Source organism: Myxocyprinus asiaticus, chromosome 29 (genome assembly GCF_019703515.2).
Source record: "Myxocyprinus asiaticus isolate MX2 ecotype Aquarium Trade chromosome 29, UBuf_Myxa_2, whole genome shotgun sequence".
NCBI classification, from domain to species: Eukaryota; Metazoa; Chordata; class Actinopteri; order Cypriniformes; family Catostomidae; genus Myxocyprinus; species Myxocyprinus asiaticus.
In genome coordinates, this window is record NC_059372.1 from 38,700,816 (window position 1) to 38,726,284 (window position 25,469).

The 25,469-nt window shown below is 34.5% G+C and overlaps 1 protein-coding gene across 4 annotated transcripts in view; it reads left to right on the forward strand.

Moving 5' to 3' along the window:
- LOC127420024 (FERM domain-containing protein 4B-like) overlaps positions 1-25,469 on the forward strand; it is an 85,085-nt gene that overhangs the window by 44,001 nt on the left and 15,615 nt on the right. For all 4 annotated transcript variants that reach the window (XM_051661943.1, XM_051661944.1, XM_051661941.1 and 1 more), the window contains exons 6-16: positions 60-116; positions 206-228; positions 644-727; positions 2,798-2,863; positions 3,139-3,196; positions 3,933-4,019; positions 12,233-12,309; positions 18,329-18,467; positions 18,948-19,086; positions 19,925-20,058; positions 23,400-23,516. In XM_051661943.1, the coding sequence (XP_051517903.1) occupies positions 60-116; positions 206-228; positions 644-727; positions 2,798-2,863; positions 3,139-3,196; positions 3,933-4,019; positions 12,233-12,309; positions 18,329-18,467; positions 18,948-19,086; positions 19,925-20,058; positions 23,400-23,516 (981 nt within the window). The remainder of the gene's footprint in view (positions 1-59; positions 117-205; positions 229-643; positions 728-2,797; positions 2,864-3,138; positions 3,197-3,932; positions 4,020-12,232; positions 12,310-18,328; positions 18,468-18,947; positions 19,087-19,924; positions 20,059-23,399; positions 23,517-25,469) is intronic.

The following is a 25,469-nucleotide window of genomic DNA, read 5'->3' on the forward strand; positions in this document are numbered from 1 at the left end:
ATAATAAAACAAAATTCAGTGTAATTGCGTGAAATGAAGTTTTGCTTGTTTGTCTGCAGGGTGATATAGAGGTGGAGAGTGAGCTGGTTTTTAAATTAGCTGCTCATGCATTGCAGGTATGATAGTTAAAGCTTTGATATATCACGTTTTTTATAATCCACTGTTAAGTCTTAAATATGTATACTTATAACATTTTATCTTGCAGGAGTCTAAAGGAGACTATACAAGGTAAGGATTCAATTTGACCTCACTAAATGCAATTTTGCAAATCTGGAAAAGTCTTCATTTTATGACTTCAAGTCATTGGCGTTAGTGGGTTTGCGAAATAGCACACTCAATGCGTGAATGGGTTTGGAACGGTGCAATTTAATTCAGAGGTTCTTCTCAAGTTATTGTGCCATCTGCGTACTATTGTTTACCATTCCCTTTCAAGCAATGTTGATATAAATAAAGACAGCCCATTCATAAGAATTATTTTTTAATTGTTGCCTTATTAGTCGTTTTGTGATATATAATCATAGTTGTTCCATCTCTGTACCCTTTTACATGCATCTTGTTACATCTTACATTATGTACCAATGAAGCATTACACATTATACTAATGTTTGTCATTCAAGCATGCACGTATTTGTTTCAATTTTAGTGATGAAAACACCAGAGCAGACCTGAAGAAACTTCCAACACTGCCTACTAAAGTACTGCAAGAGCATCCATCGCTAGCATACTGGTAACATACATGTTTTAAGACCACTATTTGAGTAAATAATTGTACATATTCACCATAAATAAAGTCTGAAGACTTAAAGACATGAATTAAAGTATATTTTAAATGTGTATATCAGCTAAAAGATCATTTAATTGACTTTTAGGAAAACACTAGCATATAGGTGGCTTTAAAGATAAAAGCTAACAGTTCATGCTAATATTAATGAAATTCAGTGGTTGATTGGTAGGACATTTTTGTTTACTTTTATATGATGAACAATTTTGGTACTGTTTTGTTTCACCACTTGATATTCAATGTAAAATCTGAAGTTAAACCAGTTGAGAACCACCAAATAGGAACTAGCTTAGGAACTAGCCTGCTCAGTATGCTGTTTAGTCTAGTGATGTTTAATTGGTCATTGACTGCCATCACTGAAGTTCCCCAATCGCATCTGTCTTTTAAACGAATAGTTCACCCAAAAATAAAAATTATCTCATAATTTACTGACCCTCATGCCATTCCAGATGCGTTTGACCTTTTTATGGCTGAACACAAAGATTTTTAGAAGAATATTTAGAGCTCTGTAGGTCCATACAATGCAAGTCAACAAGATCCAAACTTTGAGGCTCTAAAAAGCATAAAAAGGCAGCACAAAAGTAATCCATAAGACTTCAGTGGTTAAATCTATATCTTCAGAAGTGATATGATAGGTGTTGGTGAGAAACAGATCAATATTTACTTTCTGTAAATGTAAATGTCCGTTTTACTATAAATCTCCACTTTCAAGAAGCCCTCCTAAGCACTCTTCTCTCCTAAGAGTTCTCCTTCTTTTGTTTTTTGGCTATTTGCATTCGTCGTGCATATCGCCACCTACTGGGCAGGGAGGTGAATTTATAATAAAAAAGGACGTAAAAATTAATCTGTTTCTCACCCATCCTTTATGTGTTTTTTTTTAGCTTCAAAGTTTAGGATCCTGATGACTTGCTTTGTATGAACCTACAGAGCTGAAATATTCTAAAAATATTTGTTTGTGTTCAGCAGAAGAAAGAAAGTCTTACACATCTGGGATGGCATGAGGGTGAGTCAATGATAAGACAATTATAATTTTTGAGTAACTGTTCCTTTAAGGTATAGCGGCTAAAGCCCGCTATACACTGTAGGATTTTTACAGTCCTTTAGGATTGTTGCTTGTCAGACTGTAGGATACACATCGTAGCCGACTGTGGTCCCAGTTGTCCCGATCAGTGAACGACATGCGGGAGCGTTGCGGAATAGAAGCGAAACTGCATTTTTTTTATTTTTCTGAAAGTCAGGACATCAGCATTTCCATTGCTCCAATACCACTCCATCACGAGCATAGGCTAACATGTAAAAAGAAAGATGGATTTTGTCAAATAGGCCTATAAGAAGACCACAAATCCACAAAATTACAGATGTTGAGAATGAACGCGAGTGCGGGAGGTAGCCTACAGTAATAATTATCTACCAAAAGCAAATATTCATTCTGGAAAAAAGAAGACTTGTGGCCCGAAAAATGACAAAGTTCTGCGTTCACATTTGGGAAAACAAAGAAGGTGGGCTATAGTACGTCTTTCTCCTCTTTTAGATTAGTAACCTATCAGCCACGCAAAATTTCGAAAATTCATATAGGCTGATAATATATCGCACTTGCAAATTCCCTATGGATGATGCACAAACAAGACATAGATTTCTATAATTGTATCCTACTGTATCTGCTGGCTATTAATCGGCCGTCGGTGAACATGTCACACCAAACGTTGTAAGATTGCCGATTTTGCCCTAAGACGACAGAAATCCTTTAGGATTCCTGAAATTTGTCTCAGACGGCAGAATCGTGGCCAAAGTCATACAGTGTTCACCGAGCTTAAGAACGACACAAGCTATGCATTTATAGTAGATGAGTCAGTGATGTTGAAGCTGCATTGACTGGCCTTTATGATAGCTTTATGGTTGATGATCTGTGCTCTCCTGCCTTTATGTTGACACACTGAGGTCTGGGGGTTGCCTCGTTTCACAGGTGGGGGAATATATCCTCTGTTCTGCAGATTTCATCATCTCTCTCTTTTGCAGCGAGGAGCGAGTGATTGAGCACTACAAGCTGTTGAAAGGGCTCTCCCGAGGCAAGGCCATTGTGCAGTGAGTATCGCAAAAACAACGATTAGCCTCTGGGGGGAGGGTCTTCTGGGGAGACGTGATTTGTAATTGGCTGCTTGATTCCCTAACTCTAACACTTCAGGGCTGCTTAGAGAGGCTGTCAAACATCAGGGATAGTTCACCCAAACATGAAAATTCGGTCATCATTTACTCACCACCCCATTTTTTCATTATTCAAAATTTTCCTCAAATTGTTTTATTTGTGGGTGAACTATCCCTTTAAGCAAACATGTAATTGATCATTATGTCTGTTTCAGGTATTTGACCCTTGTAGAGTCCTTGCCCACATATGGAGTGCATTATTATGAAGTAAAGGTAAAAACTATTCACAATGTTTGATGATCAAACCAATTAGTATGCAGGCAGGAGGTGACCTAAAAAAACTCTTTAAGCATGGATCATACCAGTGTTACGATGTAACTTTTTTTATAAAGTTTATTTTTTTATTTAAATAATATATATTCATATATATATATATATATATATATATATATATATATATATATATATATATATATATATATATATATATATTATTACTGTATATTATTATTATTTATTAACTTTTATTTATTAAGTTCATTATTTTAAATGTATTTATTTTATGTATAATTTTTATTTATTTATTAAATTTGCCCACAGGAAATCATTTTTAGGGGTATTTTTACTAAACATATATTAAAATGCAGAATGCAATCCATTGTCAAATATTTAAATTGAACCAAATTGTTTTAAGCATAAATCCATCCAATTTTAGTGAGGTTTTTACTTAAAATAAAACATTTCCTAATGGGGAGGGAAATTTCTAGTCTCCTGAAACTTAATGTCTTTAAAATAATTGTTTTTCAATTCAGTTTAGCAAATGTTACATGTTAAAAAAATAAAAAATAAACCCATTTTGTTCAAATTTACTATAAAAAACATTTGCACAGTCATTTAGGTATTTGCAAAGAAGAGAGCAACTCAAACAACATAATTTTCCCTGATGGATATCAAACTATTTCCAGTTGTTGATGTATAATTAATGATAACTGTTTTCTTGTCCCAACAGGATAAGCAAGGTATTCCATGGTGGCTGGGGATCAGTTATAAAGGCATTGGGCAATATGACCACCAAGACAAAGTAAAACCTCGAAAGGTATGTTGTGTTTTCACTTTAGAAATATCTGTTATTTAGATCAAATCTTAAGTAATTGTATGTATCATGCTCAATATCCTATGAAATAAGGCTTTGATTTTCCTAGAAGTAGAAGAGACTCATGACATGTCGGCACTTGCATTGACAAATCCATTTGCACTTCAGTCATTTAGCAGGAAATCTTATCCAGAGCAACATATAGCACGCATCATTACCCTGACTGTACAGATCACTATGATATGTAAATGAGGTGTTATAATAAGGATGTGCTGTCTGTACAGGATGTCTGCATGAACTGTTATGTAACTCAGTGTTATGTGTGAGATGTGGTGATGAAACACAGGGGTACAGACCATTGCTGTATGTACCGGACTGATGACTCTTCACAGCTCACCTAGAACTGACTACAAAGCAGCAACACACAAACAAACACAGATATGCAGGTGTCAGAATAAGCTTGACCCACCTGAGTACAGAAATTGTAACTGGATTACTAAAAAAATAAAAATAATAATTATCTTGTTACTTCATAGCAGAAAAATTTAACCAGATTCTAATTAGTGTAATGTGTCAGACCAATATTTGCTCAGCTCTTCAGTGTGCTTTGCAGAAACACTGAATGGACATCAAAGATAAAGATACAAATTTTATCACATGACCAAGGGCAGTGAAAGTAACAGAAGCTCTTACCCAGTACATTATTTGGTATAAAAAATGTATACATATGACTAAAAAGAATGTACAAATAACACTTTTTTAGCACATGTACTTTTCAAGAATACCCCAGAGTACATAGTGTGAACTCGTTACGTACAATGTAAAGGTGTCAGTCTAATAGCATCTAGCCCTTTTTATTATTACTACTGCAGCTCTGTTTATTGATTTGAAGTTTACTGCAAAATGTTCTAATATAAAAAATATATAAATTGTGTTTAGACCGTCTCAGTTACATCATTGCTTTATATGGTTGTAGGCATTCACTGCTGAGATCTTTTTGCATATTAAGGTTTCCATAATAACAGCAACCTGATTGGTGGATTTCTCTTTAGGATTATGGGTAGTGTAGTTCTTCACTGGGAATTCAGCAAATTAATCTTGCTAGCACTAAAAATTAATGTCCGATCATTTTCCAAAACCCTATTGCTGCACTCAGTTGACCCTTTGCTAAGCTTCTTTCTTTTTTTTTTTTTTTTTAAGGGGTCATGACTCTTTTTTTTTACAATTTTATTACCTTCACTGAGGAGTATTTTTTACTCACCAAAACAGGCATAATTTAGTAATATGATCATTTTCCACCCTATCTCTGGTCCTCTGTCAGAAACATTTGGTTTTGTCCTGACCACCTCCTTAAAACATTTATTGGCTAATTGGCTTATTTATTTTAATGGTTATGATTGGCTAACACTGTGAAGCCCCTCAAAATCAGCCATATTTGAAATTCAGTTGGAAGAAAATGAACAAGCTCCACAATATTAAAACAATATTTCAGCGTTTACAATATTACATATATAATTTACAATTTACTGAATATATTAAACTGTTCATCTTAAGCACAACTGTTAACATTCAGCACCATAAACTATCAAACAGTCATGACATTTGAAATATTCACGGTTTACTTACGGTTTTGATTGGGTCCAAGTGTTTTTACTGCCCCATCTTGTATACCAACGGACGAGGATCTGCTTTTATGGTGGAAAGAAAATGCGAAGCGGTACAAGAAACTCAGAAGCTTATCATACCAGTATGTTTCTATGTGCGTTAAATCTCTTAGCAAATTTTATAAAAAGCCAATTTTCACAATTGTTTTTCTGAATAATAACGTGAAATTATAAAAATGGGATGGCCTTTTTGTAGACTCAGGGTGCTTTCACACTGGCAGTTTAGTTTGAAACAGAGCATGGTTTGCATGAAAAATTGGTAATGTGAAAGCTGTCATGCGGACTGCGGTACCGAACCCGAGACTACCTGTAAGAGGTGGTTTGAGTTCGGTTGCAATGGAGCTGTAAAGCAATTCGCATGAATGTGAAAACAACTTGGATGTGCGCACTCGTTCAGGAAGTAAAGTAACCTGCGCATGCATTTAGCCGATGACGTCATCATTAGTTTTGACTAATAAATATAGGGTATAATAGGAGATGACGGTGGCGATAACTTGACATTGGACACGAGCGTAAGCGTGCAGTGTAAACAAAGATGCAAATGAATTCCTTGCAATCAGCTGCCTCCTCAAAAAAACGGCATTTGCGAGCAGCAGCAAGCCACCTTCCCCTGGACATCTGATGAGTTGCGCCATGAAGCACACATATACGCAGTTGTCGTTCACTCTGCTGTGCATAATGGCACCAAAATAACAAAAAAACAAAAAGTATGATGAGTCGCGTTGTGTTCTCCATGCGTGTTTGTGATGACGTAAGATGAAAGCAAATGATTCAATAGAATCAAGTGAGTGTGAAAACAGACCAATGCTGCGGGGGCCACCGGGAACAATCGCACTCGGAATCAGACCGCAGCAAACATGCCTAGTGTGAAAGCCCCCTCAGAGTTTTATATTTGTGCAATACTCTAATGCTGTCAGCAATGGTTTCTATGTAAGCTCAGGGTGATTGAAAATGTTTTTTACCGTTATTTTTAAATCTTTTCTTGTTGTTGTTGTTTTTGTTAAAGCATATTGTAAATTGTAATTTATTTATTTTTTCCTAAAAGAAAAGCATAGTTTGTTAAAGTTATTTTATTTTTAAACCATTATTGGTAACATTTGTGAATTACATGTCATACTTTTTTGTATTTTTATTTACGAGTAATCGATTACTCGTTTTTTTATGGGTTAGAGTACTCAAATACAAAATTACTCCAAAATACCCACCCCTAGAGCAAATTTAGGGGTCCTTGCTGATGTTATACATGTTCATTTGGGAATTAGGGCTGGCACAGATTTGAATCCATATCATACTCTTCTGAAGATTAGATAAAGATTAAAAAAAAAGTATAAACTAAAATACCACATGTATCCTTTCGAATGGCTCGAGTCACTATAATAAGCAACCCGGCAACCATATTTTTCCATATTTTTTAATAATTTATATAAAATTCAGTTTAAAACTACTCAAACACACGACACCAGTAGACTCTCACTAGAAAAAAGCAAACACTTGTCATATAAAATGGCAGACGGTAACAGCTGCTAAGATAGGATTGGTCAGTAACACTTTTAAGGTGGGGCATAGCAAAGGGTCAATTATCTTAATTTCTACATGAATAGCATACATGTTTTTAATGTACAACAAATACATGCATGCAAATAAATACCTATATAGTTGACATAATATGTCCATTAACTTTTTTTTTATCATCATCATCATCAAGATTTTAGGTTCAAATTTATATGAATATATAAGGGTATTTGTGTTTTAAGTGCTGTGACCAGTCACCATTTCTATTCAGTTTTGCACTATTTGAATACCTTCACTCATCACTCATGCCTTCACTAATTCTTTTTAAATGATCCTGTGGTGGGAAAAATAATTTTTTTAAAGTACAAATATTTGATGTAGTCTCTAAATTAATATGAGGTCATTAAAGCCGCATGCATTATAATTATAAAATAATTAGCGCAACACTGAACATACACGTTCTTACACTGTTATGCTTGATAAGCCGACAACGCGTGGGGTCATGTAAACACAATAAATTGTGTTCCTTTATCGGTGTAAAGGCCATAAAAGGCTTATGAATAACCCGAACGACACAGGTAGATCAGTACTGTTTAGTATCAGTCAAATGCTGCCCATTAAAATAAAGAATAAATAAAAATACAATAAATAGCTAAATAAACATTAGTAGTACTAATGCTGACTATATTAATATTGCCGAGTCAAGATAAACAGATAAGCAGCAGTGTTACACCATATTCTGCTATACAAGTTCAGGGGAAACTTTCAACGGTGGAAAACCGGTGGACTTTCAACGGTGGACTTTTAAATATTACATTTTATAAATGCAACGACTGGAATTGTTCAGCTGAAGGGGGTACCAAACTGTGAATCCTGAAAAAAACAGTTTGGTGAATACATGTTTACTCATTAGCTTCCACTCAACAATGAAAGTAGCTACGTGGTTAGCTAGTTAGCTATAAGCTCGTTGTCACAGAGATGGACGTTGTTTATTTACTTTCCAGCATTGTGTATCACCAACTAGGTAATAACATAGCGTGAAATCAACACTCAACAGACACAATCCACCACCTCACCGTTGCCTACTGAGCTGCAAAAAGATACTCTGATGTTTACCTTTCAATCTGCTACTTTACTGACTGCACTGACAAACTATAGCTGGCTAACAGCAAAGAGACATGAGTGACATGGTTGTCAGGGACAGGGTTAACGTTATATTAGTTATATTGAAAAGGGAAAATTATGGGGTCATTGTTTATTAAGTTTCCAGTATGTATTTCACAAACTAGTTAGCAACTTACCGACACATAGTTTAACTCCGCCCTGTCTGCAGAGCCACCGTCAGCCCAGCTCTGTAAACAATCGTGTCGGAGCTCGCTCTGCTGGACAAACTACGCTATGACACCAATTCTAAAGCCTTGTTTTCTGCATTATATGTTCTGAAAAAAGTTTTCATATCGGCGCATATCGGTAAAATATATTCCGATACCGATAAATCGGTTGGGCACTAATGTCAACTTTCCAAATAAACAATTTGGGGAGTATTGCCTCTTTTTATTCTACAGGAAATTGTTCTGCCACTCTCTACTAGGGAGAGGTGAAATGGGAAAATGTTGCATGAGGGTTTAACCCTGCATTGCCCACATAAGCACCATGACTCAACGTAACAAGAATGTGCACTAACCACTGGCCATGGCTCTGACAAATATTTAACAAATAATGTATATAATAATGTATATAATACATATAAAAATGTATATAATAATGTAAAACATTCATCATGACATGGCATTTCTGGTCATCTAAATAATACTGGTAATTAAAGTATTATGTAACATCATCACATTCTTAATTGAACAAATAGTTTAGGAATCTATGTATTTTCCTCCTGCTGGGACAGGACAGGTGGAGCAGTGACTTAACCAGTGAGAGCAATCCACCCTGGGCTTTAGACCAGTTTTACCCGAGTGCTGTCAGATCGCTAATATAAACACAGCAGGGAGGAGACACAGATGCTTCAGTCCTGTGAGGAGTTGCATTGGTATCTGAGTGATGTCATAGTCAGCAAGGCTGGGCCAAAACTTTGTGCCTGAAGGGTTTTAGGAACCTGAAGAAACAAGTCAGGGACAGTGAGTAAAGACAGCTAGAACAGAGTAGACTGTAACACAATGAAGAACCTCAGGATTTGATTAACACCAAGATTTCGATTTCTCAACTACTGGTAAGTGGCTCTGAGAGCTCGATAATTAAATTTCACACGCAAACTATTCAGAGACTGTGTTAAAACTGGAGAATATTCATGTTGGCAAACTGCTGTCTTTGCTTGAACGCTATGATGTCGTACATTGTTGGAAAAGATGTGTTGTAATGAGGCTTACATACATACACATATATAAAGCTAATAAAGTCAATAAAGCTTTATTGGCATGATTAATATGTTAATATTTACAATATTGCCAAAGAATATAAATTAAAATGTATAGATACTGTATGTATATGTGTATATATATATATATATATATATATATATATATATATATATATATATACATACATACATACATACATACAGTATATATAGAATTAAAATACAGAAATAGACAATATAAAAAATTCATTACAAATAAAAATAAATAATGTGAAGTAAATTAAGAAGGGAAATTATTTAATATGTTTAAATAAAGTTAACATGAATAATCATAGATATCTTAATATTAATAATATTAATAATATTATGTTATTATTATGATTAAAGATGATTAATGTCAATATCATATCTTAGTATTGCTATAACTTTATATTCTAATATCAAATAAAATCTGTTACAATTATTATTGTAGAATAAAATAAAATAGAATAGAATAAAATAGGAAGGAACATTAAACTAAAAATTTGCTTTGTGTGGTACCATTTAAATTAACTGGTTTTATTAAAGGCAAAAATATTTTTTAACATGACTGAATCAACCTGAGAACATAAGTTGCACTAACAAACTAATTTTAAGGGTTTGATTGCGTAGAAGAAATACGTAGAGTACAGTAGATCCTTAAAGTCCCTCGAGCACCGTTTTCTTTGGTATTCCTACTGAAACATAGGACTGGTCAAATGGCCTTTTTAAAAAATAGCTAATAGGCTTTAGTTTAAATTGCAGCCCCAGACAAAGCCACAGACACACAAACATACCTCTGCTGCTTCTCATGCCAGAGCCAGTGTTCAGCCGGGAAAACTGAGTAGCAATCTCAATACAGAAACTTGAGAATTGAACGATGATAAAATGACAACATTAATCCATAACCAACTGACAAACGCACACAGCACATCGCGGTCTTTGCTAACGACGAGGCTGGAGCTGTTGTGCAAGTCCAATGCAGATGAATGAAAAACAAGCGACTAAAAGATAATATATACATGTTTTGAATCACAACACACTAAAAAAGCATAAACAAATTAAAAACACTTTCTCGAGATGTACATCGAAAGAAACCTAGGAAAACGGCTGCATTAAACACATGAATAAACTCCAGCCACTTTCCTTACATCCAACTCTAGCGTTGGTGTGTTCCAATGAGAAGTGATCATCCCTATACCCTATTCCCTTCAAAGACAATTACTCTTCAGTGTGATAGCTTCAGATGGCTGGAAGGTGATAATGGTCAATCAGAACTTTTTAAAGAGCATCTAGTACGGTTTTTCAAATATTACCTTTCATGTAGCGTGTTATATAACTGTTTGTGAATGTAAAAAAGTCTGCAAAGTTTCAAAAATCAAAGTGCACGAAATATGGACTCCCAAAAGAAAGAACCGATTCTGAACACCTGAAACGAGTCGTTAGTAATTCCAGACTTACTTCCTGTACTAACCTATATAATTTGGTAACAAAAAACCCGCCTCTGGTCTGTTTACATGTACAGCCAGTGCACGCTGTTAGCCTGTTAGCTGTTAGCTGTTAGCCTCTGCTAACCGGCTAACTCACGTTATTGTCAAACTACATATAAAATTACCACTGAGAAACGTCCTGTTCTCGTCGTGCTTGTGATGGTGGTTCAGATTGATCTTCTGATGTATCACTATTGGACTCGGGCTCAAATTGGTAAGGTAAAACAGACATTTTTTCAGACGGAGCTGAAACTCAGATATGGTAGTGGGCATTTCCTTTCCGACACGCTGTAAGCGGTAGACCAATTGCAACAGACTGAGACATCTGACCAATCAGAGCAGAGTAGGCTCTCTGAAAGGAGGAGTTTAGAATGAATCCTTTAGAACGGATCATTGAACGAGTCGTTTTTGACACTGGGAAAAAAGGTAATGCTGCAATTTAAATGATGAGCAAATTAAAGTGTTTTTTGACCTTGGATGCATGTAAATCTATTGTATGAGACCATTAAAACAAAATTAGGCACGTTTAAAAAATAATAGGTGCACTTTAAGTGATTTTTATTGGCAAATCTGATTGGAACAACCCTACACCATGGATTGTGCTCCCTTTTGAAGTGCCCTGTGAAGACATGATCAGCAGCAGTTAGAACACAGCCAGATGCACTGAACAGTGGGAGGGTGCGTTTTTGTTTTACGAAAATTTGATTGGACAAAGTTTCTGAACCTCTATGTGATGTTGTGGAGTCGTTTTAGCCGGAAGAGAGAGACTGCAGTTTTTAAATGCTTTTATCTTCAGAAAACAAATTTTGTCAACATTTAGAACTACATAAGCATATAGATGACTTTAAAGTTAATAGATATGAAACTTTTTGCTGATTTTTTTTTCACTGGGTCTTTAAGGTAACAACAGCAGGTTACCACTTTTTACAGTGTAAAATAGATCCTAGATATGAGTAGATAATAGATATATGTGAGTAAATTCAGGATTTTTTGGGTAACATACTGTGTCAGAGAAGTTTCAGAGATTTTGTAAGTCATTTTCCATTGATGAATCAGTCAGTGCAGTACCTGGAACACTGTGAGCTGCTGTAGAGAACCGTCTGTCTGCTGGAACTCACTGAAACCTCATAACACTCACACGCTATTATGTTTTTCATTCATTAGCTCTTCCAGTGGAAGCAGTTGGAGAACTTGTACTTCAGAGAGAAGAAGTTTGCAGTGGAGGTGAATGACCCGCACAGGTGAGGAGAAACAGAAGTTTAATAAATAGTTTTTTTATTTGTCTCCATGAGGGATTATATATATATATATATATATATATATATATATTAGGGGTGTGCAGCACAGCCATTATCTGTATCTGTATTTGGATAGAACCGGGTGTGGGTGGGGCTTAAACTGGAAGTGCGTCAAAACTAAATGAAACGCCCATTTTTAAATTTTACTATTACATTTATAGTTTCTGTTAATTAAATATGCCTTGTATATGCCTTTTCATAATAGTGGCCTAATAATAATAATAATAATAATCATATTGTTACACAATTATTATTTAAAAAAATATTATTTTATTCTTTTTTTTTCTCACCAAATGAAGCTGAATTTGTAGGCTACATTAACTGTGGAATATGTTGTGGCTTCTCCTGATATTTCAGATATTAATATCTGCATGAAACAGAATTTTCATTTGTCTGTGCATGTATAACAACAGTATTCTGGAGGCAAGAGGTGTCAAGCAAAATGTGAAATGTCAAGCATCCATACATTCACTTTTGCAGTGAATAATAAATACAAATTCATACATTAAAATAAATTAAAATAAAATTAATATAGCCTACAAACAGGTAAAAGTCCCATAAGTCTATCAGGAATTTTACAACACCATTATTTAGTTAAATAATAATAATAATAATAATAATATAATGATGTTAAATTTATATAGCACCTTTCCAGAGTTCAAGAACACTTAACATTCTCACATTTAGCACAGTTTAAAGAAGAAGAAGAAATGCATGTTTCAGTTTCTTCATTTTACATAAGGAGGAATATTCCAGATAGATGAATACTCTATGGACCATTTAAATCTTTATGGAGCATTTTATCTTTTTTTCAGAATAAAGTCTTAAGCAGTTAATTATCTTAATCGCTGATGTGGTTATAAATGTGGTCAACTTTAAGAGACGGATAGATGAGCTCCGACGTGAAATCATCTCTTCAGGTCAGGAATTTAACATCACGCTCAGGTTTAGGCTATAAATAAATACATGAGAATCACGTGTGAATCATGTGATACATTAACATAAACATTTTTAGAAGTGGAAAGTTAATATGATGTCAAATCTTAGTTAATGTTACACTTGACAAGCTCCAGACGCACACAATTAACAGAGACCACAAACAGAGTCGAGACCGCGCCCATCCGATCTGAAATCACACATAAGGTTTACACTTTAGAAATATTGATTTATATATTACACATGTGATTACATCATACAGTCACTTTCTTTAAACTTTCTTTATTTAAAGCCTGATTTCAACTTGCAAGTTTGAATCATATGTCTTAAAATTCATTCATATGTTCATAAAATAAAAAAAGACATCAGAAAATTTTTGATGTAAATGAGTATTAGGGCTGTTTATAGATAAAAATATTATAACGTGGATGATTAATGAATACTTCATTGTGATTCGTCAATCACATTATGCAGTATTTGTATATAATGACCGCTAGACTGTATAATTGACTTGTCCCTGCCTAGGCAACATATTATTATAAAACAATTTAAACTCAAATCAATATTTAAAGTCCATTTATTTAGTGTTTGGTAAGTAGCCATGTAATAAGTGGGATAATACACTAACAGTCAAAAGTTTTGAAACACTCATTCTTTATTATAATTTTTTTCACATTTTAGAATAATAGTAAAGTCATCAAAACTATGGAATAACATAAATGGAACTATGGGGATTATGTTGTGACTAAACAAAATCCAAAATAAATCAAAACTGTGTTATATTTTAGCATCTTCAAAGTACTCACCCTTTGCCTAGAATTTGCAGACATGTACTCTTGACATTTTCTCAACCAACTTCTTGAGGTATCACCCTGGGATGCTTTTTAAACAGTATTGAAGGAGTTCCCATCTATGTTGGGCACTTATTGGCTGCTTTTCTTTATTATTTGGTCCAAGTCATCCATTTCAAAAACTTTTTTTTTATTATTACATTTTAGTTTTATAATGAAATAAATTAATATAGTGGCACAATTATATTTTTGTCTACAAAACTAATTTCAAACATTTAAGCATACGCCTTCAGATCAAAAGATTTTTAAGATCATGAGAAACATTTCAGTCAAGCGTTTCAAAACTTTTGACCGATAGTGTATATCATCAACCAGTCATTATCACAGATTATACCACGGGTCTATTGAATGCTTGATTCTGATTGGTTGATTGACGTTCTAAGGTGTACAATTATTTTTCAAGTAAACGCACAGCTATGAAGTAGTTCCAGATCTTGACCGCATAATAACAGTTCCATATCACTTCACCAAATTATTTAAGTTATTTCAAAGAGCCGTATAGGCTGCTACAGCAAAATAACCAATTAAAACAAAGACGCTCGTTAAGTACATCATATAAGAATGACAAACATTGTCTATAATATCATACATTTATTTCAATTTCGGTTGAAAAGCGCCCTTGCTCTCTCTCTCTCTCTCTCTCTCTCTCTCTTTCGCTCTCGTCTCAACCACATTCACACATGCTGACACAGATACATGCTGTACATGCACATACAGACATACTGTACGTGCACACACACACACACATAGAGACTCGAGTCGCAACCAACAAACACCTCCGTGACTTGATCAATACAGCAGTTTCTATATATTCCGAAATAAATTGTCTTTTAATATTTGCAAGTGTTTCGATGTATTTCACCCTAATCAGCCTCCCATAGTAGAAAGCACCCTCGCGCTGCCCCTCCCCCTCTCTTTCGCTCTCACACAAACTCTCACACATGGACATAAACACATACAGGGAGCAAAGTCAGCACATCCCTGCGACTTAGTGGGGTTGCAAACAGTTGTTTAGCAAAGTAATAGCTAAATACAAGAATGGCAAAACTCGCTGCTGCTGAGAAGAGCCGCATCAAACACAGGTAATTCCACATGCGATCGCTCTGTTTCACTGTTTCTCTCTCTCACACACATACACACACACACATACACACACTACCTCTTTACTCCAATAAGTGCTTAACAGCAGCACAAAGGGACGTTTTCAAACTAGCAACGAAGGCTTCAGCTGTATCAAAGCAAGACACTGAATCTGTGGCGGAAGAAAGTAGTTTCACTGAAAAGAGCATTTTAGGGAAGAAAACATAAACTATCTTGATATAAAACCCTGAACAATGTCTTAAGCTGTGGTAACTGTGGTATAAGCAGAATAATTGATGACGGACCATTGAATTATTGAAAAATAATGAACACCGTGATGTAACTCCACTGCACGTCGTGGCCGCATTACCAATTCGGGGTGTGCATTATTTTTCAATAATTCAGTGGTCCGTTGTCAATTATTCCTTACACTAATGGTTTGTAATAATAGATAAGATAAATAAGTAGTTCATATACATTCAAATATGACTATATTTGAAAATGAATGACAGTATATGCATAACATTTTCATGATGTTTCTAACTGAATTAAAGTACATTAACGATCATGATGGATTTTAGCTCAAGAGTGTTCTCTATGTGTGAGGTTACGAACATTTGTACCTTTTCTATGTGCCTTTCCTAAAAATGCATTTAACATGAACACTTGAGAATGCGCTTAACATGCTACTAAAGTGTCACTGTCAGTTTGTAACGTGCTAAATTGTTACCTAGAATTGCTTGTCATTGTCAGTGTTGGGTGTAATCCAATTACAAAGTAATCAGTTACTGTAATCTAATTATTTTTAGTCAAATAAAGTAGTGTAATGCATTAATTTTTCAATTCTTGTAATCAGATTACAGTTAATGACTTTCAGTTGATTTAATTATTTTTAAGTACAGGTTATGGCGATTTTTAATACAATATTTATGTAGATTACATTAATTATGGCCCCATAACAAGTCATTGTGAAGTAGAAATGTGAGGCGCGGAGTGTGTGACTTGTGTGTAACAATGAACAAGAATATAGACATTATTTTGAATTTGTTGAGTGGAAAAGTGTTTTAGAAAGAAACTTAAAAGTAAAGTAATTAGTAGGGATGTGCCTGAAGCCGAATACCTTATTTGGAAAGGCACGAATAATGACTTCAAAATGAATAACAGATTCATCTGAATAATATAAAAAATATTCGTATGACTGATTATCCAAGAAGCACAAGGATAAAGCGACATTTAAAATAAACTTATCCAAAATGACAACAAATTTATGAGCCTGTGCAGCCAATATTTCTAAAGTGTAAACCTTATGTGTGATTTCAGATCGGTTGGGTGCGGTCTCTGTTAATTGTGCGTGTCTGGAGCTTGTCAAGCGTAACATTAACTAAGATTTGACATCATATACACTTTCCACTTCTTGAAATGTCTATGTTAATGTATCACATGATTCACACGTGATTCTCATGTATTTATTTATAGCCTAAACCTGAGCGTGATGTTAAATTCCTGACCTGAAGAGATGATTTCACGTCAGAGCTCATCTATCCGTCTCTTAAAGTTGACCACATTTATAACCACATCAGCGATTAAGATAATTAACTGCTTAAGACTTTATTCTGAAAAAAATATAAAATGCTCCATAAAGGTTTAAATGGTCCATAGAGTATTCATCTATCTGGAATATTCCTCCTTATGTAAAATGAAGAAACTGAAACATGCATTTCTTCTTCTTCTTTAAACTGTGCTAAATGTGAGAATGTTAAGTGTTCTTGAACTCTGGAAAGGTGCTATATAAATTTAACATCATTATATTATTATTATTATTATTATTATTATTATTATTTAACTAAATAATGGTGTTGTAAAATTCCTGATAGACTTATGGGACTTTCACCTGTTTGTAGGCTATATTAATTTTATTTTAATTTATTTTAATGTATGAATTTGTATTTATTATTCACTGCAAAAGTGAATGTATGGATGCTTGACATTTCACATTTTGCTTGACACCTCTTGCCTCCAGAATACTGTTGTTATACATGCACAGACAAATGAAAATTCTGTTTCATGCAGATATTAATATCTGAAATATCAGGAGAAGCCACAACATATTCCACAGTTAATGTAGCCTACAAATTCAGCTTCATCTGGTGAGAAAAAAAAAGAATAAAATAATATTTTTTTAAATAATAATTGTGCAACAATATGATTATTATTATTATTATTATTATTACGTAACTATTATGAAAAGGCATATACAAGGCATATTTTATTAATAGAAACTATAAATGTAAGAGTAACATTTAAAAATGGGCGTTTCATTTAGTTTTGACGCACTTCCGGTTTAAGCCCCGCCCACACCTGGTTCTATCCGAATACAGATACAGATAATTTTGTCATATGAACAGATACAGATACAAATACAGATAATGGCTCCACTGCACACCCCTAGTAATTAGTAATGTGATTACTTTTTCAATAAAGTAATGAGTAAAGTAGTCTGATTACAATTTTAGACAAATAATTAATAATTTGAAGTGGATTACTGTTTTTAAGTAACTTACTCAACACTGGTCATTGTAACTTCATTATAGCTTTTTGCATATCTTCGTAAATACTTGGTATTACCTTGCCACTGAAATGTTGAAAGCTATTTTCTTAAATATTCAGCCTAATTTTCTATAAATTAAACATTATTTTGTGCAGAATTATATATTACTTTCAGACAGTCACTTTTTACGCAATCACCTTCGTTCATCTGTTGTGTGTTTACAATGTTTAGTGTTTACAAAGTCATCTGTAAGGCGAGATGCAAGCTCCAGGGTCAGTGGAGACATGGAGGCAATACTTTTACAATAATTTGTTTGTCATTTTTAATATAACTGTTTCTACGATCTAATTAGGCTGACAATATATTATTAATTTCTTATTTAAAAAGTGCATCTTAGTATGTGTTTTGTTAGTTATAGTTTCTACAGAGTGTATCGCAGTGGTTTTACAGTACAGTGACCATGCTGTGTGTGTGTGTGTGTGTGTGTGTGTGTGTGTGTGTGTGTGTGTGTGTGTGTGTGTGTGTGTGTGTGTGTGCGTGCGTGTAGACGAACAGTGACAAAACGCACTTTTGGCCAGACGGGGTTGGTGATCCACACCTGGTATGCCAGTCATTCGTTGATCAAAACCATCTGGATCATGGCCATCAGCCAACACCAGTTCTACCTGAACAGAAAACAGAGCAAGGTAAGTCACCGTAGACACATCTTTTTTTTATGAAAGTCTGAATCACTTAAATGGCCATACAAGGACAGTAAATGCAGAGAGATTTAAGAAAATCAATGCACCCGAATCCAAAAAATGTCAGGCGTTTTATTCCTGAATTATTGCTTATAAAGAGTAATTGTACATGTATTGTTTTGTTAAATCACAGCAAAGGTGTGTGTTTCATGAGTATACGTGTTTTCAAGTCACATCTGCTTAGCTTAAAATGCTGAAATTATATTGAGTGTTTGTTTCAACTAAACACAACAGGATGCTGTATGTCAACAACTATTTTTATTTCTCCTGAGGAATTTTAGGAGACAAAGTTGATACTTCTGTGAAACATCATTGAGAACTCCTGAACTATTAAAGAGCAACCTCGCACTGAACATTAGAATTTTCCTCTGGTGAGTTGTATATTGTAATACCCATGATCTATATCCTATTTATATCAATACACAGGCAAAAATCACCACAGCCAGAAGTTTAGGAGACATCGCATCTGACCTGACAGAGAACGGAGCGTCAAAAATGAACAAACTGAGTGCAGGAGTGAAGAATCAGCTCATCATGGCCAGTAATGGGAGCCTTGTGTCAACAGGTACATCAGATCTTCTCTTGGGTCTTGGACAGCAGGAAAAAAACAATGCTAAATGCAAAGTCAGAAGGTGGGGGGCATGAAACCATCAAAATTCAATAGATATTTAGAAACCAAAATTGTCCATTTTTCCTAATTCAACCTATTTTAGTTTAATATTTTAGGATTGTGTTGAAGTTTGATTTTTAGGACATTTTTTGTTTGTTTTTGTATGATAAAAACATTTTGGTACCATACTGGGTCATAGCCAGTGTTGGGTATAATCCAATTACAAAGTAATTAGTTACTGTAATCTAATTGCTTTTTAGTCAGAGAAGTAGTGTAATTAATTACATTTAAAATTCTTGTAATCAGATTACAGATACTGACTTTCAAAGAGTCATTGTGAAGTAGAAATATGAGGTGCTGAGTGTGTGACTTGTGTGTAACAATGAACAAGATAGAAATATAAACATTATTTAGAATTTGTTGAGCGGAAAAGTGTTTTAGAAAGAAAGTTTGAAGTAAAGTAATTAGTAATGTGATTACTTTTTCAATTAAGTAATTAGCAAAGCAATCTGATTACAATTTTTAGAGGAAATAGTAATAGTAATTTGTAGTGGTTTACTATTTTTAAAGTAACAACCAACACTGGTCATCACTTGATGCCCAATGTAAAATCTGTTCCCTGACGCAAAATCAGTTGAGAAGCACTGATATAGACTCAGTGAAATATCATTAAAGTTCACTGTGGTTATATTCTCAGACCAGACATTTTCTTGTATTACCTGTCATTTCATTCAGTGCTACTACACACCCATGGTGTAATCTCATATTCATAATTTAATTCATGACTTCATAGGTTCGGCTGACTCGGAAATGAATGACGACCAGAAAAAAGAGAAACTGGCAGAGCTAAGAAAGAAGGAGCGGGATATCCAGGATATTCTCAGCCAAAAACTGACTGAACTGAAGGAAATATGCCTGAGAGAGGCTGTAAGAGCAAAAACAGTATTTTTCCTTCCTGATTAGACTGTTACAGGCATTCTGATAAATACAGTTAAATATACTTAGTTCTTTCTGCATATGCTGTTACATACATATACAGTATAACAGAATATTCAGTATGCCTCTGAGAACATGGATGAATGAAGAACTATGTTTTACTGTATTTATTAGAATATACAGTATCATATATATATATATATATATATATATATATATATATATATATATATATATATATATATATATACAGTACTGTGCACAAGTTTTAGGCACTTGTGAAAAATGTTGCATAGTGAGGATGTCTTCAAAAATAATGACATAAATAGTTTTCATTTATCACTTAATGTCATACAAAGTCCAGTAAACATATAAAAGCTAAATCAATATTTGGTGTGACCACCTTTGCCTTTAAAACAGCACCAATTCTCCTAGGTACATCTGGACACAGTTTTTCTTGGTTGTTGGCAGATAGGATGTTCTGAGCTTCTTGGAGAATTTGCCACAGTTCTTCTGTCTATTTCGGCTGTCTCAATTGCTTCTGTCTCTTTATGTAATCTCTGACACGATAATAAGACTGACACGATGTTCAGTGTTGGGCTTTGTGGGGGCCATGACATCTGTTGCAGGGCTCCCTGTTCTTCTATTCTAATTTTTTCTATTTTCAAAAGTAATGTTTGGGAGTCACATTTATATTTCCTATTGACACACTAAAGCTGAAGATATAAATAACCATCTGAAGGCAAATGCTTTTGTGAAACATCTTATGTGCCTAAGACTTTTGCACAGTACTGTATGTATATATATATATATATATATATATATATATATATATATATATATATATATATATATATATATATATTCAGATAATTAAAATGCATTAGATTATTATGGCAGAAAAGTTAAGCATTGATAAGAAACAAAAAAGTGGCTTTAGAATCCAATATATTGTTTAAGTGCATATTATTGAACATAAGCCAGTCATTGTTCTACAGTTCACAGCAATCCATTTTGCAACTGAATTCGCCAATCAGCCCGAGATTTATTATAAGGGTCTAAGTATTTTACTTAGTGTCTCACTTTGGTTGCGTTGCGTCATGAACATACCATTTTTAGGTTGCTGTGTCAAGTTAAACGTAGTTTGAAACTTAGAACAACACATCTTGAGATCCCTAAATTCGGATTTGCGCCCCATCAAGCTGTGTTTTGAACGCAAGAGCTATTCTCATGTTGAGCTGTCTGCTGAAGGGTTGGTTTCTTCTCTGTCTGTATAAGCTGCACGCTGCCGCTTACTGCCCCCTGGAGAAAAAAAAGGTGGTATTCCATGCTTGAATTGCTTATATGGAAGGAATATTCCTTATTACGGTCTGGCGACATGATTAATTGCGTAAAATTTTTAACATGGTATTTTTAAAACAGTGTAATTAATCACACTGAATTAACACGTTAAATTGGCAGCCCTAATATATATATATATACTAGAGCTGTCAAAATTAATGCGTTAACATATGCGTTTAATTAAAAAAGTTTAATGCGTTCATTTTTCTTTATCGCAATTAACGCATTTACCGTTAATATAGCATAAACACTGGTCGAACCAGAGCAGAACCTTTGTGATGTGTCGATGTGTCCGCCCGGAGTCACGCCACAACACACACATTCCATGTCAATGATCAAGTAATGGATAAATGACCTCTTAACACTATTTGTTGTACAAAATAAGCCCAGATAGGACTTGTGATAGAAATCAAGTACTTTACAGCCTGTTACGGGCAGTTTAATTACCACAGAAGCACGTCAAGACTCTACTATCACAAAAACATTGTTTGCAGCCAGGGACGGGTTAACCACCGGGCCGATTGGGCCATTGCCCAGGGGCCTCTAAACCCAAAGGGCCCCGAGCTCTAAATAAATTATTTATTTATTTTGAGATATCTATTATAAATCCACATAAATGTCAGCCTTATGTGAAATACCATTTGTTTGCCGAATGCGTTCTGGACGGCAACAGCGTGAGCGCAGACACTCGAGTGCGCACTCATGGAATCTGCGTCTCACAGGTGCAGCGTGTTTATTTGAAGGACTACAGAGAACAGCATCTAATTTACACTTCCAAACACAAAGATACAGTGCAGTTTACTCTGGCTGTGTACAAAGATGTTGGTTTAAATGCATTTCCTTCAATTTGAAAAATCCAACCAAATCTGGCAAGCGTTTTGTAGCGCATAAAGGTGAAAGTAGTCACGTGATGGGGGCCATGGTGTACCGGCCCATGGGCCTCTCAGTTCTTTATCCATCCTTGTCTGCAACGCTTTTTATGTAGAGTTCAGAGCAGCGATTGACGCTGACATTGACGCCCTGACGTGAATCATGAACGCGGTTTTACAATTGCTGTATTCACAGTCTGTCGGCTCATTAATGTTGTGGAGAGATTTAATGCCTATAGCAATAAATATGCAACCTATGGAGGAGACTAGTTCTTTTAATTAGTCAATCTCCTACTTAGACTTTGGGAAACGTTTAACATTACTTAAATTGGTGCTATTTTAGTGCATTTCTGTCTTTATACTGTGGAAGGCTTTGTTTGAAAAATGTTAATAAAGCATTATATTGGTACATTTTGTTTTGTTTTCTTTCCTAAGAAGCAAATAAATGCATTTTGACAGGGAAAAAAGTATATATAGAGCCAAATTTCACTACTTTCAAAATATGCGATTAATCGTGATTAACTATGAAAAATTATGTGATTAATCGTAATTACCAGTTTTAATCAACTGACAGCCCTAATATATATTGTATATACTGTACGTATATAATATTTTATATTTTCATGTTATGAAATAATAACGAAAATTAAGTCAATTCCTGGACCATTAATTATTAACTGCATTGTGAAAAAAAAATGTCATGATAATTTTGGGAACCTTTTGGCAATATTTTTTTAAATTCTGTTTGATGCTGGTAGTGGCGGAGAAATTACACACTTAACCTTTATATGCTGATTTTTTATTATTATTATTATTATTATTTTTTTTTTATTGTGTCAGACAGGATGATGTGATACAGTAATGAGAATCTAATGAGAATCTTCATTTAGAGTAATTAGAATTACAAACAAACTCTAAAGGAAAACATCCAGACACATTATAGTAATGGGAATTGGAGGGGGAAATGTACTTAATTTTTATGAAATAATATTACAAATCAAAAACATCTGTATGGACATAAAATAGGCTTCATTTTGCAAAATATAATTTCGTGGTAAAGTAACACAGACATGTCTTAATGGGGTTTTGCTCATTTAATGCATGTTTGATGTGTTTTCTCAGGAACTTACTGGCAAACTCCCAAAAGAGTATCCTCTCATTAAGGGCGAGACCCCTCCTCGGCTCCGGAGGAGAGTTGGGACCGCTTTCAAACTGGATGACCTTTTCCCATATAATGAGGTTAGTCTGAATCATCACCACAAACAACAATGTTGCCAAGCAGAGGACTGAATCATATATTAGACTCTACTGGTATGAGACTGTCCTATGCTATCTAAATGCCAACATGCCATTTTTAGCTTGTGTTTGGATTTGTCTTGGAAAACAGCCACTTGTTTTTGGACAAATAGTTCTGCTTATTGATTGGTGGTTGCAGCCACAAGTTTTGATTGAGAACAAACCCAGGGTGAATTTAAAAGCTTGTGGCCTGAAAGGTTTGTTGATTAATATTTTGTTTGGAATAATGTACAGATGTTGCTTTATGGAAAGAAGTTGGTACTTTTATTCACCAAAGTGGCATTCAACTGATCACAATGTATAGTCAGGATATTAATAACATGAAAAATCACTATTACAATTTGAAAAAAAAAAAATGTCAGAACTTCTTAAACTACTTCAAAGAGTTCTCATCAAAAAAATCCTCCACGTGCAGCACTGACAGCTTTGCAGATCCTTGCCATTCTAGCTGTCAGTTTGACCAGATACTCAGGTGACATTTCACCCCACACTTCCTGTAGCACTTGCCATAGATGTGACTGTCTTGTCGGGCACTTCTCACGCACCTTACAGTCTAGCTGATCCCACAAAATCTCAATGGGGTTAAGATCCATAACACTCTTTTCCAATTATCTGTTGTCCAATGTCTGTGTTTCTTTGCCCACTCTAACCTTTTCTTTTTGTTTTTCTGTTTCAAAAGTGGCTTTTTCTTTGCAATTCTTCTCATAAGGCCTGCACCCCTGAGTCTTCTCTTTACTGTTGTACATGAAACTGGTGTTGAGCGGGTAGAATTCAATGAAGCTGTCAGCTGAGGACATGTGAGGCGTCTATTTCTCAAACTAGAGACTCTGATGTACTTATCCTCTTGTTTAGTTGTACATCTGACCTTCCACATCTCTTTCTGTCCTTGTTAGAGTCAATTGTCCTTTGTCTTTGAAGACTGTAGTGTACACATTTGTTTTAGGCACTTGTGAAAAATGTTGCATAGTGAGGATGTCTTCAAAAATAATGACATAAATAGTTTTCATTTATCACTTAATGTCATACAAAGTCCAGTAAACATATAAAAGCTAAATCAATATTTGGTGTGACCACCTTTGCCTTTAAAACAGCACCAATTCTCCTAGGTACATCTGGACACAGTTTTTCTTGGTTGTTGGCAGATAGGATGTTCTGAGCTTCTTGGAGAATTTGCCACAGTTCTTCTATCTGTTTAAGCTGTCTCAATTGCTTTTGTCTCTTTATGTAATCTCAGACTGACTCAATGATGTTGAGATACAGGCCATACCATCTGTTATAGGGCTCCATGTTCTTCTTCTATTGAATTCTATTTGCAAAGGGAATGTTGAAATCTAAAATTGATATTTCCTACTCATACACTAAGAACAGAATATATAAAATTACTGTTTGAAAACAAAGACTTTTGCACAGTACTGCATATATATATATATATATATATATATATATATATATTAGTTATTTTCAGCTCTAAAATATTTTATCATCAAGATATTGCTCTTTGTGGGTGCAATTTTCATAATATTATTTGTGAAAATACTTTTCCAATAACCACAAACATCTAGAAGGGTCATAGAAAAGTTATTTCAATTTACTTTAAGTTGTTTAATAGGAAATACGTCAAAAAAGGAAATGAAACTGAGCATGACAAGACATGCCATTGGGTCTTTGAGTTTACAGTGATACTCTACCTACTATTATTTTACAAATAGTATGTGAAACAACACATTATGCAAAACATTTCAAACTGTAGTATGCTACATTGTTGTCACATTGCATGTTGCATGATTAAATTAGTATGTGGCATCCAGTTTGATCTTGGAAATAAATGTGGCTGTTTTGCATTTTTTAACTAATTTTGTTTAATATTGTCTTAACATTTTGCAGTCCAGTCAAATA